At 34.5% G+C, this 17,193-nt stretch overlaps 2 protein-coding genes across 4 annotated transcripts in view; one reads left to right on the top strand and one right to left on the bottom strand.

The window, feature by feature from the left end:
• The window catches only part of TAOK3 (TAO kinase 3), a 179,369-nt gene that overhangs the window by 46,815 nt on the left and 115,361 nt on the right, over positions 1–17,193 (top strand). The window lies entirely within an intron of this gene.
• Positions 8,931–9,378, bottom strand: LOC112676639 (60S ribosomal protein L35a). Its single transcript, XM_025474130.3, has one exon. It carries the CDS (start codon positions 9,299–9,301, stop codon positions 8,969–8,971), a length of 333 nt encoding a protein of 110 aa, XP_025329915.1. The 5' UTR covers positions 9,302–9,378; the 3' UTR covers positions 8,931–8,968.

Here is a 17,193-nt window from a genome sequence, read left to right as displayed (position 1 = left end):
AATGGTTATCCTAATGGTTGTGAAGTGGTATCTTAATTATCAGGGAAACGTGATTGTTAATAATTAAGAGTGTGGAGCATTTTTTTCAAGTGTTTATTGGCCATTTTTATGTCATTTTTGGACAATTGTCTCTTCTAGTCCTTTGCCCATTTTTAAATTAGGTTGTTTTATTGTGTTGTTCAGATGTAGGGATTATTTATATTCTAGACGTTAAACCTTTATCAGATATATAACTATAAATTATATAATTTTCTTCCATTCTCTGGATCATCTTTTCAATATTGTATCCTTTGCACATACATTTTTAATTTTAATAAAGTCCATTTTATTTGTTTTTACATTTCATTGCATGTGCTTTGGATGTTATATTTAAGAAAACTTTGCCAAATCCAAGGTAATACAGATTGCCCCTATATTTTCTTTAAGAGTATTATAGTTTTAGCTCTTAAATTTAAAGCTTGGATCTATTTTGGGTTCATCTTTGTATGTGGTATAAGATAAGGGTCCAGCTTCATTCTTTAGCAAATGGATATACAGCTATTTAACAAAAACAAAAACAAAAATTGCCTTTCCTCCATTGTATTGTTTTGGTACTTTTGTTGAAAATCAGGGATAGATAGATCGATCGATCAATGTAAGAGGCTTTATTTCCATGCTCTCAAATCTGTAGCGTTGGCTTGTATGTGTCTGTCATTAGGCCAGTAACACACTAGTTTCATTACTGTAGCTTTGTAGTAAATTTTAAAGTCAGGAAATGTAAGTCTTCCAACTATGTTCTTTTTCTTCAAGGAAATGCTATTCTGTCTGGGTCCCTTGAAATTCCATAGAAGTTTTACAATGGGCTTTCCCACTTTTGCACAAAATACCATTGGGATTTTGGTAGGAATTGCATTGAATTTGTGTATTGCTTTGGATAGCATGGTCATCTTGACAATATTAAACCTTCCGGTTCTTGAACACAGGGTGCTTTTCCATTTATTTAGGCCTCCTTAAATTTCTTTCAACGCTGTTTTGTAGCTTTCGGTATACAAGTCTTCCATCTACTCAATCAAATTTATTCCTAAGTATTTTAGTCTTTTTGATGGTACTGTAAATGTAATTGCTTTCTTAATTTCCTTTTCATATTATCCATTGCTAGTTCATAGAAATAACAACTGATTTTGTGTGTTTATTTGTATCCTCCAGATTTGCTGCATCTGTTTATTAGCACTAACAGATTTTTTCGTGTTCCTTGGGGTTTTCTAGAATGAAAATCATGTCATCAAGGCAGAATGGGTTGATGCATGGGTTGCAACCAAGAGTCAGACGCTTAACTAACTGAGCCACTCAGGTACCCTGAAGCAGAATTTTTTTAACATCATATCTTCTCTGAGTAAGAAAAAAAAACAAAAACAAACAAAAAAAAAAAACAAGAAACAATTTATGTCAAATAAGTAGAAGCTCTTCAGTTTTATGGTTTTTGTTTTGTTTTTTTTTTTGTTTTTTTTTTTGGTTTTGTTTTTTCAGTTGGGGAACCATTTCTAAATGGTTTCTAAAAAGGAACACTTGTAATAAACATAAAATTTCTGAAGGAAAACTAGTGCATTTAACCCAATTCTTTCGAATAATAGGTATGCCATAGTTAAAGGGGAAATTATAAGAGAAGTTGAAATGATAAGATTTATATAGACAGATTCATGATCAGCCTTTGTTCAGACTCCTTTAATTGAACATTTTAATTTAAAACATTATACTGCATATAAATATATTAAGAAGGCAGAATCATCTGCAGATCACCCATGTAGAATGCCTATTCTGTAATAGGCAAAAGTGGAAACAACCTGAATGTCTACATGTCTACTGTTGGATGAATGGATAAAGAAAATGTTAGACAGACACACACATACACACAGATGTTAGCTGTAAAAAAAAGAAAGAAAGAAATCCTGCCATTTGCAACAACACGGATGGACCTTGAGGGCATTATTCTTAGTGAAAAGAGAAAGACAAACACTCATCTCACTGTGGAATCTAAAAAAAAGCGAAACTCATAGAAACAGTAAAATGATGCTAAGCAGGCACTAGGAAATAAGGGAGATTGGGAGATGTTCGTCAAAGGGTACAAACTTGTAGTTATAAGATGAATAAATTCTGGGACTCTAATATTCAACATGGCAACTATAGTCAATAATCCTGAATTATATACTTGAAAATTGTGAAGAGAATAAATCTTAAATGTTCATAACACACACAGGTGAGGTGATGGATCTATGATTAACTAATCTTATTGTGGTAATTCTTTTGCAACCTATACATGTATCAAATCATCACGATGTACACCTTAAACTTTTACAATGTTATGTCAGTTATGTTTCAAGGAGGAAAAAAGGAAAGCAGAGTCAGTCATCCATTAGCATTAGGAATAATTTGAGGAGATATCTAAGAAGTCAAATAAGATTAAGTTTCTAAGTTATATATATGTGATATCCCATCCCCTGTGCAATCTTTCTTGATATCAAAACCTCATAATAACCTGCCTTTCACTGCACCATCCTGAAAATATCCTAGCAGCAACCTGTTTTTATCAATACCACCAGCTCATGGTGAACTTGGAGAATTATCTAGTCCAGAATTCACAATCTCCTTTTATTTACTTAATTTCTTCTATCAATTTTGCGTTGTGATTTACACTTAAAATTTAGTTCAATTTTACCCCAAACAAGTTTTTTCTCTTACATGTATATGCATATTACAAGTCACTCTTTCCCCAGACTCTCAAATAAACTATTCAATCTAGTTTCCTCCCTGTTTAGATCTGCACTGGGGGAGGAAGGCAGGGGAGGAGGATTATTTTCTTTTTTAAAAAGGTGAAATATTTCAAAAATGGAAAATGTAATATCTATGAACCTCTCAATTTTTTAAAGAAATACAGTGTTATATAATTGAATTGTCCTTTGTACCACTTCCTAGTCCCATTCCTACCATCTGTCCCAGATCCATTTACTCTTCTGAGGTTAGTGTTTATTCCTGCCCTTCCATTTGTACTTATATGTGTGCTTCTACAAATAATATGAATGTTTTTGTGTTGAAATTCGAAATAAATTTCAATATATCCTACATGTGATTCTTCAGTTTGCTTTTTCCTCCATTATGTGTTTGACATTTATCTATATTAACCAATTTAGATTAAGCTCATTGCCTTAAACTATGATATGGCATTTATACGAGGTGATTATACCACAACTATCTTTTTCCCTATTGATAGATGTTTAAGTTGTCATTTTTTACCATTACAATGCCTTAATGAATATTTATGTGCCTATGTGGGGGTTATGTAGTGTACATGTCTCCAAACTTACTAGATATTGCTAAATTTCATTGATAAAATGATTATGGTAATTTTTTAAATTTTATTTGTGAGCAAAATATGGTGTTGATCATGACTGATAAGCCTTGTTATAATGGAAAAGACACTGGATGAGAATTAGGATGGGGTTTCAGCTCCAGAACTAATTGGTTGGATACCTTGTATTTTTTCCATCTGTCTGAGTCTCAGTTTCTCCATCTCCAAATTAAGATCAGATTGAATATGATCTCTGAAGTCTTTTCCAACTAGATGTTCTGTGGTTTTCGTGCTGATGATATATTGTATGTCGAAAGACAGAAGAGCCATACATTTTTAAACGAAAGTGGATCCAATAAAGAACTAATGTCAGCAGTCCCTAACATCCTTATTAAATAATCCAAAAGTTCAATTCAGAATGTCTTCAAGTCTGTCATTTTTATGTACTCATTCTTTTTGTTTTGTTTTGTTTTTTGTTTTGTTTTTTAAGATTTATTTATTTATTTATTCATGATAGAGAATGAGAGAGAGAGAGAGAGAGAGAGAGAGAGGCAGAGAGAGAAGCAGGCTCCATGCCGGGAGCCCGACACGGGACTTGATCCCGGGACTCGGATCCCTGGACTCCAGGATCGTGCCCTGGGCCAAAGGCAGGTGCCAAACTGCTGAGCCACCCAGGGATCCCCTATGTACTCATTCTTAATTCAAGATATAATTTTTAAATTACTCAATTAAATGTTTTCTGATTTGCATAATTAGTTGTATTTCAGCAGTACTTTTTTGCTGTTGTTGTTGATCTCATTAACTTTATTGTAGGGTAACATTGAACATGTTACAGAGGCAGGATGTTTGACTTGCGACATAGGTAACCCTAATTTTAATCTGTGCTCTTAGCAGTACTTTTTAAAGGTATTTTAAGTGCAAAATAAATTACTAGGTTTGATTATAGTTAATATACTCTGTGGACTAACCTCAAAACCTAAATTCTATATGAAACATTGATTTGTGGATAAAAACATACACAGTTATAGATAGATAACTAACTTGGAAGTGCACATTTGGAACCCAACCCTTTTGCAAGTTGGAGACTTCCTGTAACATTAATCTCAGGAAATCCTAGGCAAATATACAATTATTACTCCAGAAGATATATAGATGATATGTACTGTGATGGAAATTAAAATGTCACTGCTAAAAGATTTGCATTTTGTGGGCTTGGAAGGCTCTGGACTTCCATGTTAGGCTTTGTTTTCTCTACTAGCAATATCATTCATTTTACTACTCCATGAAAAAGCAGGCAAACATAAAGGCATGGAAAGGAGAAAGTTTTATCAAATAGTTTGCAAAAGGCCAAAGAGACAGATTTAAGGGCAATGATAGTAAATAACTTTTTTAACTTAGTCACCAAATAAGATAGATAAGATAGAGCTGCAATTACTTATTCCAGTTTGAGTTCTTCATAAGAAGTTTTTCTGGATTTCCTTTAATGTAAAAGGTTTGGTTTTCATTTCTCTAAATTTTAAGCATCAGATTACTGGGCAGTTTAGACATTGCTGTTATGTATAAGTTTACTATTGAAATATCAGAGGGATGCCTGCATGGCTTAGCAGTTAAGAGTCTGCCTTCGGCTCAGGGCGTAATCCTGGAGTCCTGGGAACGAATGAGTCCCACGTCCCCACATCGGGCTCCCTGCATGGAGCCTGCTTCTCCCTCTGCCTGTGTCTCTGCCTCTTGTCTCTCATGAATAAATAAATAAAATTAAAACAAAAAGAAATATCTGACACAACCTTATGGGTTACTATTGACAATAATCTTTGAAATATTAGAGTGCCTAAGTCTTATGTGAAGTTCTAAGAGACGGCCTTTTGTTCTTTGTAATACAGCTGAAAACACCTTTTTTGCATAATGTCTTGCCTAATCTTTCTGCTGGGATCCAGTATTACCTAGAGTTGGTCGGCTATCTTTTTATATAGTTTTTAAGCTCATTTTTTACAGATTTCATTTTGTTTGCTTTTAATTCTTTTTCAATAGCTGTTCAGCCTCTTTTCTGCATTTTTTCCTCTCTTTAATGATAGGGATTTTTTTTTTGTCAGTTTCATTTTCATTCCAGTTTTTAATACAAGGCTCAGCAGAAAAGAGCCTCAGCAGATAAGCACTTTTGATTGACGGAATTCACATCTGTTGTGTTTCCCCAAATGTATTTTTTTCCTCCACAGTCTTTCAACACTCTCATTATGATTTTGTTGTGCTAGATCATGATACTACAGGCCTCTGGTTAAGATCAGTGTTACTCAGTAGCCAAAAATAATGTGAGAGTGCAAGGTTGTAACAAAAGCTGTGAGAGAAAAACAAAAAATCCGAGCAGAGTGATACTCTTCTTCTGTTGACTCAATATGCAACTTTGGGCAATTCATTTCCCTTAGCTTTGCTTTCATTTCTTCATCTGTAAAATGACACAGAAGTTGTCTTGTGGATTTCTTAAATAATTTGATTATCAAACATTTATAAATTGTGATGCCTACAAATTGGCTAATAATAACCTATAACAAATAAATTATTTTAAGAAGCTAGTCCTTCAGTACTGTCCAATTTCCTACTCCCAAGAAAAATACCTTTATTTATCTGCCCATGGAACACCTGGGTGGCTCAGTGGTTGAGCATCTTGGCTTGGGTCGCGATCCCAGGGTCTAAGGATCAAGTCCCGCATCAGGCTCCCCGCAGGGAGACTGCTTCTCCTTCTGCCTATGTCTCTGCCTTTCTCTGTGTGTCTCTCATAAATAAACAAATAAAGTCTTAAAAAAAAGAAAAGAAAGAAAGAAAAAGAAACTGTCCAAGGCATGACTAGTTGCAGATTCTGGAAACATGGGCAATTTTATCAACCATAATCCATAATTATGGTTGGTGGTGGTGTTTATTTTAAAAGTCACAATTGTTTATATATTTCTTCAATGGATTTTTAATTATTCCTAATAAATGTTAAATTACAAACTAGATACTAGATTTTCTTAAAATTTTAATCCTTAAAGGGATTAAAATCTGTCTTAAATTTTCATAGCTATGATTTTTGTCTTTCTGGTATAAAATAATTAATACACACAAAACCTGTTTTGTTGATTACTTAATTTTTAAGTCAGTAACTCAAGTAGAAGAATATTGGAGTGACAGTAGTCTCCAGGTAGAAAATATTCTCAGATTTGTTCTTGAGCCTTTTTTGCCTGATTGCCCGAAGACTATTTTTAATTTTTGGAATTTAGTAGCTTAATTATGACTTGTCTTGGTATTTAATTATTCTATGATCATTTTCTCTGGTATACTGTGTGTCCTTTCAAACTGTAGCTTTTTTTAATTCCTAGAAAGTTTATCATATTAATTTTCAAATTTTATATTTCCATTCTCTTCTTCAAGGATGCTTATCATGAATATGTTCGTTTGTATCTATAATTTTCCCTAATTTTTTTTTTATTGGTGTTCAATTTACTAACATACAGAATAACACCCAGTGCCCGTCACCCATTCACTCCCACCCCCTGCCCTCCTCCCCTTCTACCACCCCTAGTTCGTTTCCCAGAGTTAGCAGTCTTTACGTTCTGTCTCCCTTTCTGATATTTCCCACACATTTCTTCTCCCTTCCCTTATTAATTTTCCCTAATTTTTAAAAAACTTATTTACAGCCCTTTTGTTATTTTTCTCAATTCTGTATTCCATGTCTGTGACCGTGCTTTCTTCAACACTACAGGTTCTTCTTTGTCCTGCTTCCAGTGGAGGCTTTATTTTGGTAGTGGTTTGATCTTTACCCACATCTCTCTTGACTTCTGCCAACTCATGTTTCATTCCCTTTTGGCTCATGATATCTTCCATTAACTCTTCTATCCCTGCTATGAGCTCCTGCTTCACATATCAACTACTTCATCGAGGTTTTTTTTTCTTTTTCTAATTCATTGTCAGTATGTTCTGACATAACTTCCATCCAATGTATGACTTTTTTTTTTCTTTTTTTTTTCTGAAGAGAGTTCTTCACCTTCCATTTCTTTTCCCTATTTCCCTTTGGTTTTCTTTTTGTTTTCGTTTTCACAAATCTTTAGGTAGACCCGATACAGTTTCCTTTTTATAATTATTCATCTCTAAATGAGATGAATTCTCCTTGGTCTTGTGGTATTCCCATGGGGAAGAGTCCAAAGCCATGTTTTAGGCCAGCAAGTGTTTTCCCTATTTAATGATGAAATCCTTATAACAAACTTATTTGTGAGTTTTTCAGTCTTTACTTTTACTGAGACCATGGATTTGCAGTTTCATTGCATTAATTTGAAGAAAGGGCCAATACAAATCTCTTCTGGACACAGTTCATTTATTGTACTTAAAAAGTTCTGCATAAATATCCATGAAACATTTATAAGAAAAAGTAAGGTTATAGACTGTGAATATCTATACACATTTTGTGGATATAGCCATTAGCTATTATTTACAGATGGACCAAGGAAATAATGTAGCTGTGAAATGTCCTATGAATGCAATTAGTTTTCCCACTGCCCTACAACTCTAGATTCAGCACATATTAAGATGATACTCATTGTAAAGTTTACACATTCTTGACTCCTTTCTGTCCCATACTTTAAATCCCTCCTCCATACTCTCCTATAATAGAAGAAAAGACCTACCAACTTCACTAAGCAGATGTGGTAAATCTATTTATATGACTAGTAACAATTCAATAGAAAGGTGATTATAAACATTGAACAAATTATATCAAATGGATATATGTTAAATATACAATAGAAATCCGAGCAAAACAATGGATAACTTTCATATTTCTATTTTAAAACAATATACAAAGAAAGGAAAGGAAAAGTTTCAGGAATTAAATTTGAGAGCTCAATTAATAACGTGAATATCATAAGGAAGTAGATTATAGGCATTTTTTACAGTGTGCACTTTTCCCAGAGCCATTTTTTGGGTAGCATTCTTGCCTTGTAGAGGTATTGGTATACTAGAAAACATGAAAAATCAGATACTAATAAAAAAATCAGAATAATAACAATTGATCTTTCTATACTACTAGGATGTTAACATTATTAAATGTGATTAGGTATGCTTTATACAAATGTAAGCTTTTAATGTTGTTTGTTAAAATATAGAGGAGACCGAACTTGATTCTAGCAGTCTCTTTTAGTCTCTCCTGTAGTGACAAACTCTTTTATACTATGACCTGTAAAGATGGTAACAAGTCTTAAAACTACTCACTGGAGCAATACGCAACCTAACATTTGTAGTATTTGAGTAATAAGGTATCGTTTCCTTGGGTAGAGAGTTCAGCATTTTGGAAATCCTTTAAGGCAAGAACTCCCTGAACTTCGTTAACAGTTTAGGGAGGACACCATTACCTCTAGCTATTGGTGAGACTATACTATCAAGTACTTGGAAACTTCTCTAACAGGAAGAAGGAAGGAGAAGCTATAGCTGCTCTTCTAGACCGTGAAAACACGTATTCATACATACTCTCATCCTTCCAATTGCTATGTGATAACTAAATGCCATAGTTCCTGTTTCCTATTGTGGTTCTCTTTCATTCCTGTTTATTTTTTTTTTTTTTTTTTATTTATTTTTTTTTTTTTTTAACAAATCTACACCTTTATTTATTTACTTTTCATAAGTTTAAATCCTTGAGGGGTACAGCATCACACGGATTCTGTGGCCAATGGCTTTCGCAGGAAGGTTGCTTCGGAATTTGGCACGAACCATGCCGCTGTTTCCATGAGCACGAGTTACTTTTCCCCAGATTACTCTGGTTTTGTTTGGTTTGCCACCAGGAGTTACTGTGTTGTTCTTTGCTTTGTAGACATAAGCACATCGCTTGCCGAGATAGAACTCAGTTTCATCTCGAGCATAAACACCTTCGATCTTAAGTAGAGCTGTGTGCTCCCTCTGGTTCCGGAGACCCCGTTTATAGCCGGCAAAAATGGCCTTGGACCAAAGCCTTCCAGACATAGTCGTCGCTTTAGGAGTCCTGGTCCCAGCAGGCCTCCACAGGCTCCAAGATGGCGGAAAGAGAGAGGCGAGGTCATTCCTGTTTAAAACAAAGACAGCTGGTCTCAGAGCTAACTAAATGTAAGCAGCCTGAGAAGATATTAGAGAAAGACAAGGCATCAGTGGCAATATCTCCATCCCTCAGAGGTTAGGCCACCAAAAACAACTGAATTCCCTTAGGAGCCTCCTTAGAGTTAGACTACTGGTTAGAATTTTAGATCTTAGCTTTTTGTTTTACAAATGATTTCAATGAAAGCGTATGAGGCCACTAATGAAAGCAGGAAGGGGGAGGGAGAGGCTGGTAGAAGGTTGATTCTTAAAGTGGTAAAACAGTGTGAAACCTCAGTACTCTGGGAAACGAACTAGGGGTGGTGGAAGGGGAGGAGGAGCGCGAGGGGTGGGGGTGAATGGGTGACGGGCACTGAGGGGGGCACTTGACGGGATGAGCACTGGGTGTTATTCTGTATGTTGGCAAATTGAACACCAATAAAAATTAATTTATTATTAAAAAAATAAAAACCTCAGTACTTCTTGCTCAATTAGTCAAGAGCTGTGTCAACAATTCCTGAGGCAATGATACAACTTTTATAGCTAGTTATAAGAATCATTATTATTCATTTTCATCATAATTACCAATGTTTTTAAAAACTATCTAGAACTGTGCTTTCCAACATAGTAGTTGTTAGGCATATACTACTTAAAACTTAACAAAATTGGAAATTCAGTTCCTCAATCACACTAGTCACATTTCAAATGCTTAATAGCCACATGTGGTTAGTGGCTACCCTGTTGGACAAATGCAAAGATACACTATTTCCATCATGATGAAACATTCTATTTGAAAGCACTGATCTAGAACAAACTGAGAACAAACGTATAATGTTAAGCATATCTAGTTTACAAGCAAATGACTGAAGTCCAAAGTACAGTATGTAAAATGATGACCTTTTAGAGATGGAGTCTACCATTGTGGCTTGGTTATTCTAGGCATAAATAATACTTCTAAAATGAATCAGTGTCCACTAAAAAGGACAAATAGATGTTAATTTTAGGCTTGAGGGAAACATGTATAGATAATGAAAAATGTCTTTCTATTCACAATCCTTCAGGATAAGTCAAAATGAAGAATTTAGAGAAAGTATTCATATAATTAAAGTTATTGGTAGAAAATAAAACATGAAAAATCTAATTCAAACAATGACACAGGGTACTTATAAAGTATGCAATATTATTTTATGAAAATATGTCCTCTTGAATATATCTTAAAAGTGGTTTCTATAATAAAATTTAAGCATCAGTAAAGAAAGAAGGTTTATCTAATTCTTAGTTCTAATACAGTAATGAATGTTATTACTGTATCCAGAGCAATAGGGGAGAATAATTGAATGCCAATTGAGCTCATTTTTTGAGCTATTTACTATTCATAAATAGAATAGTAAAAAAATAACAGCCAAATACTTTGTAATTTATAGATAGGCACTATACAGATTTCACATTTAAGTATTTCATTTATTAATAGTAATAGATGAAATTTACTGAATGTGTGCTCTGTGCCAACCACCCTATCACTTCACATGCACTATCTTATTAAATTCCCCCAGGAAACAATTCTATAAGTTAAATACATTGGTTGTATTCATTTTACAGATGAGGAAACTAAACCTTGGAGTTTTGATACTTGCCCATGCTACTTAGGGACAGACTGGAACTTGAATGTAGTTCTGCTCCAGTCCAATTCCCATAATCTTAACTGTGATTGCCTTTCTAAGTAGCAGGCTAAAGATCATAGTAGTAAGCAGAAGAGTCGTATTTAACAAGAGAGCTTTGAGGGTTCTAGTGTTCAGTATGAGAAATATCACAAAACGTGAAATTTCTAGAGAGTAAAAATCAGAAGTTCTCTTTAGTAGAATATCCCCTGAAGTGAATGAAATGTAATTCAGCCAGTTGAATCACTGAACTATTTTATTGCATTGGAACTCATAAAAGAATTTTGTTTGAAAAACACTGCTTGCTGTTTCAACAACTTAAAACAGCAGTCTATTCAATCATCTCATAACAAAGTAGTGTGGAGAATGACTTCACTGAAATAGGGCCAAACTCTCTTGAGCAAAGTGGAGTTGGTATGAGGCACAAAAAAGGAAGGGCCAGGGATGTAAAGAAGAGTTAACAATACTTTTTTATTATTAGCTAGCGTTAAAATATGAAAGCAATAAAGAAATAATATGTGGAACATCTTCCAGAAAGTTATTCTAATTGAGAGAAACCAATTCATATGAAACAATATGAGATTTGTAAAGTGACTAACATAGGAAAATGATACATCGTTAAAAGTCAGTGCAAAAATATTTTACATCATTTTGTAATAGAATTGATTGATTCAGTCTTTCATCAACTATTTTTTGCAGAATTATCAATTATAGTCAAATATTGTTTCAAGCATTGGAAATGCAGTAGTTAACAAAACAAACTAGAAAACCTGCCCTTAATAGAGTTTACATTCTAGATGGGGAGACAGAAAATATACATATTATGCAAAGTACATAGTATTTTAGAAGCTGATAAGTGCTATGGAAGAAAAAGCAGAGAAGATGGACAGGCAACAGGATGGGGGAGGAGGTTGCCATTTTAAGAAAGGTAGGTAGGGGCTGTGATATATCTTTTATTAAACTTGTATTAGTCTGTAGAAACTGAAGTTGAAGCAGAGCCAACGCTCTTCTCCTTAGTGAAGTAAGAAGTGAAAGGAATTTAGTGAAGGGAATGAGAATGGTGTCAGGTACTTTGTTGATCCCTTTCCTGATTCTGGATGTGTTCTTTTATTTGTTTGGGTGGGGTTTGAGAAGTACATACGGCTTTTTGGTGGGTCAGTTGGCCATTTAGATAAAATTGGGTGATGGTTGTAAGATATTATCCCTGATAGTACAGCACAGTTCCACTCATCTTCCCCTGAACTCTGCAAACAGTTACATTCCATTACTATGGAATGATATTTCTGATAATGGCATTTTCACTTTTTTTGCTCTGTCCACTTAAAATCTTGAGAAGTAATCATAGTTAAGAAAACTCTGCCTACCTCTTACCAAACCCCTCTAAAACAAAGTTGATCAAGGGTTTGGCATTGAATTATTGGCATTGTCCATTCATTGAGTGACTAATGTGCAGATGTTTGCTTTTTCAAGTGTATTTAAACATTTCCTACTTTGCCATGTTTTTTTTTTTAAAGATTTTATTTATTTATTCATGAGATACAGAGAGAGAGAGAGAGAGAGAGAGAGGCAGAACATAGAGGGAGAAGCAGGCTCCATGCAGAGAGCCTGAGTGGGACTCCATCCCCAGACTCTGGGATCACGCACCCTGAGCCAAAGGCAGACCCTCAACCACTGAGCCACCCAGGCATCCCTGCCATGATTTTTTTTTTAAAAAATTTTTAAATGACTAAGTATTAGCTGTCCTTGTCTCTTCCTCTCCACCGACCCCTTCCCTCTTATCTGTAGGCAAGCATAGATCTCTACTTATCTATAAAAACCTGTTCTTGACCCTGCTACTTTATTTTGTTTTACTCTGGTGTGCCTATAAAAATATTCCCCCTGCCTTCATTTCCTTCACTTTCTACCACAGTCCCAACCCAACCCCATTCCAGCTAACTGAAACAGTTTTCTCAAAGATCATCAGGAGTTCCATTTTGCCAGCTTTAATGATCTTTTCTAAATCTTTATTTAACACTTAATCCTTTTTCCCAGTTGTATGCTAATGGCATTGAAATGGATGCCTGTAAGAATTGGTGTTCTATCCTATTTCTCTGGACTGTCTTACTGTCTTACAATTCAAACTGTTTAAAACATATTTCATCAATATAACTTCAGATGGTACTGCCTTCTAGTGATTTAGTCAATGACATTCTCATCATCCTAATCACTCAGACTTGAAACCATCCTTAACTTCTCTTTTCCATTTCCCTATCCTAATTCACATCAGCTGATACCGTGTTATTCCCAAGGGCTACACAAATACATGACTAATCCTTATGTGTCTGATACAGATAGTAAAGTCAATCTGAGAAGTGTCTTCATTACTTCCCTTTGGTTAAAAACTTATTATTGTTCTCTGTCATTTTAGAAACATACAGTGAAAAAAACTAAGAGCTGTTGGAAATTTTATATTTATTGGAAACTTTTTTTCCAGTATCTTACATAACTGGAAAAATGACACATGTCACTCTAGATTGTTTCCTTGATCTGTACAGAAAGCCATGTTTTCTTTTTTTGTATTTTCCCCACTTAGATATGAGTAAATTGAGACATAGTGACCAAAGACATCCACTAGAAAAACATCAGAAAGCACACAAAAATTCTAAAAGAAGCACTTTGTCCATATATAATGTAATTCTATGAAAGTTAAAGGGAATTAGTCTGAGAAGAAATAAATATCCATTCTTTCTCACTTTTGATGCACTCATTCTTGTCATGCTTTGAACTCTAACATAATTCTGACCACAGCTTCAGGCTTTAATAACTGTAAATCAAAGTGAAAAAGAAAGCATTTTTGCTGAATCATGAAGAATTTCATGAATTCTTGCTTTGGGGAGGAGTCTTAGTTACAAAGTACAAGATTAGTTGTGATGAGAAAGTTCTTTAAAACTTCAAGAAAACACTTAAGCAAATGTATTACTGAGTTCCTTCTATACCAGGCAGTCAGCTAAGTGCTAGGATATTTTTTCAGCTTCTATCAGCTATTTTGCTTTGATGTCTCCACCTCTTTGCTATTGTAATCAAGCCTTCCGGATGATGACATCTGCTTCTACCTGTGCATTATACTATGTATCTAACTTTGTCAAGTGCCAAGAGAACCCAGGCCCAGGATAGGAGTACTACTGAAGAAGAAACAAAAATGTGAAACTCACTAAAATATCCATACTGGAAGGAGAACTGGATTTGGTCATTTTTGGCTGTAGGAAGGAGGTAAAAAAGAGGATGGGAGAGATCCTTAAAAAGGCATAAAATGATCAGAGAATGAGACACATATAATTGTTGAGGAACAAAGAATAACAGAAATTTAGAAAGAAAAAGCACTTGGCAAAATATCCTTCAGTATACTAAAGATTTTTCTTTTTTCTTTTCTTTCTTTCTTTCTTTTCTTTCTTTTTTTTTTTTTTACTAAAGATTTTTCAGTGTGTGTACATTTAATATAATGAGGTTGTTTAGAAAACCGGCTCTGGGCTCATCTTTACTTAGAGTGAATCTTAGGTTTGAAAGCTGGCTTCTCTATGATTAATCCTTGCCTCTTTGGTACTCAGTCCCCACCCGACACACAAACGCAGAGTCTCTGAGAATTATCTCTTTTATCACTTGAAATTCAGCTCGCATTTACTTACTCAGACTTTTGGAAGTTACCACTCAGACAGATGCAAATTCAGTATTATGCCTGCCAAAATGTGCAGAAAAGAGACTTTCTTTTACACCTTCCATCTTTTGAGCTTTTGGTCCTGCTCTTTCAATCCTTGCTAAATAGTAAATGGGGAGATTGTTGTTCAGATGAACACGAGTGCATTTGCATTACTGAGCTTGCTGTTTCTAGTTCTAAAGAGATTCTTTACAATTTCCTTATCAGCAAAGGAATCGCCTTGATTTCCTTTGATGATGTTTCCCGGCTGATATTCTAGAACTAACTAGCAGTTCATACTCTCGTGAAATAGCTCTTGCTGGGTAATCCTGCTTAAATTGTACATATTAGGTTTTAATTTACAAGGTTAAGAGGATGGATAGAGAAGAAAGTAAAAAATACCCACTGCCCCCAAACAGAGCTCTATCAAATCAGCTTGACTCCCTCAACAGAGACTTGCAGAAAGAATACATTTATATCATAACTGTTTTTAGCCCTAGTTGCCAGCCATGAAGAATAAACACTTAAGACTAGTAATTCAACCTGAACACAGATTGTGTTAATAATAGTTCACAAAATTGTGAGAAACCCTGAATACCTTAGACTTATAAAAAGCATCTCAAAACACATTTGTGCCTTTTTTGATATGCTATTAAGAGCTATTTTTTTTCATGGGTACCATATTCTGATCTCAAGATAGCTGTGAAGGTCATATGAGTCTAAGTGTTTGTATTAAGTTGAGAGAAGTTTACCTATGGGAAGTAGAAAACCAGTGCTGAAATAAATGAATATTCTTCAAAGGTTTTGGAAGATTTTAATATTTTATATATTTGAGGAACTCTATTTTTTTCTTTTTAAAGCATAATTATCCTTTTAATTTATTCTTACATTTCTAACTACTTAGTCTTTTTCTTTTTTTTTTTTTTAAGATTTTATTTATTTATGAGAGACACACAGAGAGAGGCAGAGACACAAGGAGAGGGAGAACCAGTCTCTTTGCAGGGAGCCTGATGCCAGGCTGCATCCCAGGACCCCAAGATCAGGACCTGAGCCAAAGGCAGATGCTCAACCACTGAGCCACCCAGGTGCCCCTAACTACTTGGTCTTTAAAACAAAAGCTAGGGCCAGTATAACTGAAGTATTTAAAAGTTGTCATATGGGTTAATGACCTACTGAGAAATGGCAAGGTTTTAAAACAAGAGAAAACCATTTTTGACTAGTAAAATTATCCAAATTAAACTACCAAAATTAATGCTCCCTTTCTAACTTTAACACTTCCATAAATACTGATTAAAATGAAATTTTTTAGAGCATTGGAAAGTAGAAAAAAATGGAGCTTTTAAATGTACTTTTCCTTTTTTATTTAATTAAGTTTAAATAGTTGATTAGTTGAATAATTCTGATTAAAGGGCTTGCCTTGAAAAAAATAATCCAGTTTTGTAAAAATGGGCTTGCGTTTATGGGGACATGGAGTGGGTGAAGGGAAATTAATAGGCACAGCTGTATGGAAAACTGACATCCCCTTTGTAGCTTTCAGCTGCCTAGCATGGTCTTCTCCTTTCCAGTGAATAGAAATATACATTTTTAAATCATAAAAATATAATGACAGAAGAGCATTGTTTTTACAACTTTATTTTGTGCCTTATAATTCAAAGGTTAGTCCATGGACCAGCTATAAGGGCCTGGAGCTTGTTAGAAATACAGATTCTTTGGCCTCAATCCTACTGATACTCAGAATCTGCATTTTAACAAGATACTCAGATGGTGGATGTCCATCAAAGTTTGAGAAATACTGATCCAAGACTTGCAGTTTGAGACTAAAAATCTTAGGAATAGTAGCTAAATTTCCCTTTTATTTTTAGTGACCTCTGTAAGCATGTAAAAGTAGCATTAATTGAGTCATTTCAGACTAATATGTCTTTCCCAATTAATATCTTACTGTGAAAAAGAAATTGTGAGAGTACTTTGGAATTTGAGAGGCTTGTAAGGATGGATTGAAATATGGAGTTATTCCCAGTTTCTGAGAAATAGTTTGGGTTAAAATAAAAACTACCTTATATTTGGGCATATACCCTGGCATTACCAACTGTGTTATCCACATTCCCAAATATTATTATATTTTTGTTATACTTTAAACAGTATGCTATATCTGAATAAACACTAGTTCTTTTGGATTTTCAGTAGGATTTAACAGATCACTTTTTACCATGTGATTGATTCCAGTATAAAAATATAATTTGAAGGTCACCTGGGTTCCTATATGGAACTCAGTCGGTTAAGCCACTGACTCTTAATTTCAGCTCAGGTCATAATCATGGAGTCGTTAGATCGAGCCCCACATGTGGGACTCTGCTCAGTGAGGAGAGATTGTCTCTCTCTCCCTCTGTCCCTTCCCCATTCTCTCTCTCTCTCTCTCTCTCAATAAAAAAATCTTTAAAAAAAAAAAAGGATATACTTTGGGTATCTCCTTTTATTCT

The sequence above is a fragment of the Canis lupus genome, chromosome 26 (assembly GCF_003254725.2).
Source record: "Canis lupus dingo isolate Sandy chromosome 26, ASM325472v2, whole genome shotgun sequence".
Taxonomy (NCBI): Eukaryota; Metazoa; Chordata; class Mammalia; order Carnivora; family Canidae; genus Canis; species Canis lupus.
The sequence above is the reverse complement of the archived record's forward strand: the minus strand, read 5'-3'. Positions and strand labels throughout refer to the sequence as shown.

What these genes read in the sequence shown, in the direction of transcription:
- LOC112676639 (XM_025474130.3), bottom strand. Translation starts at nt 9,301, where the DNA reads ATGTCTGGAAGGCTTTGGTCCAAGGCCATTTTTGCCGGCTATAAACGG.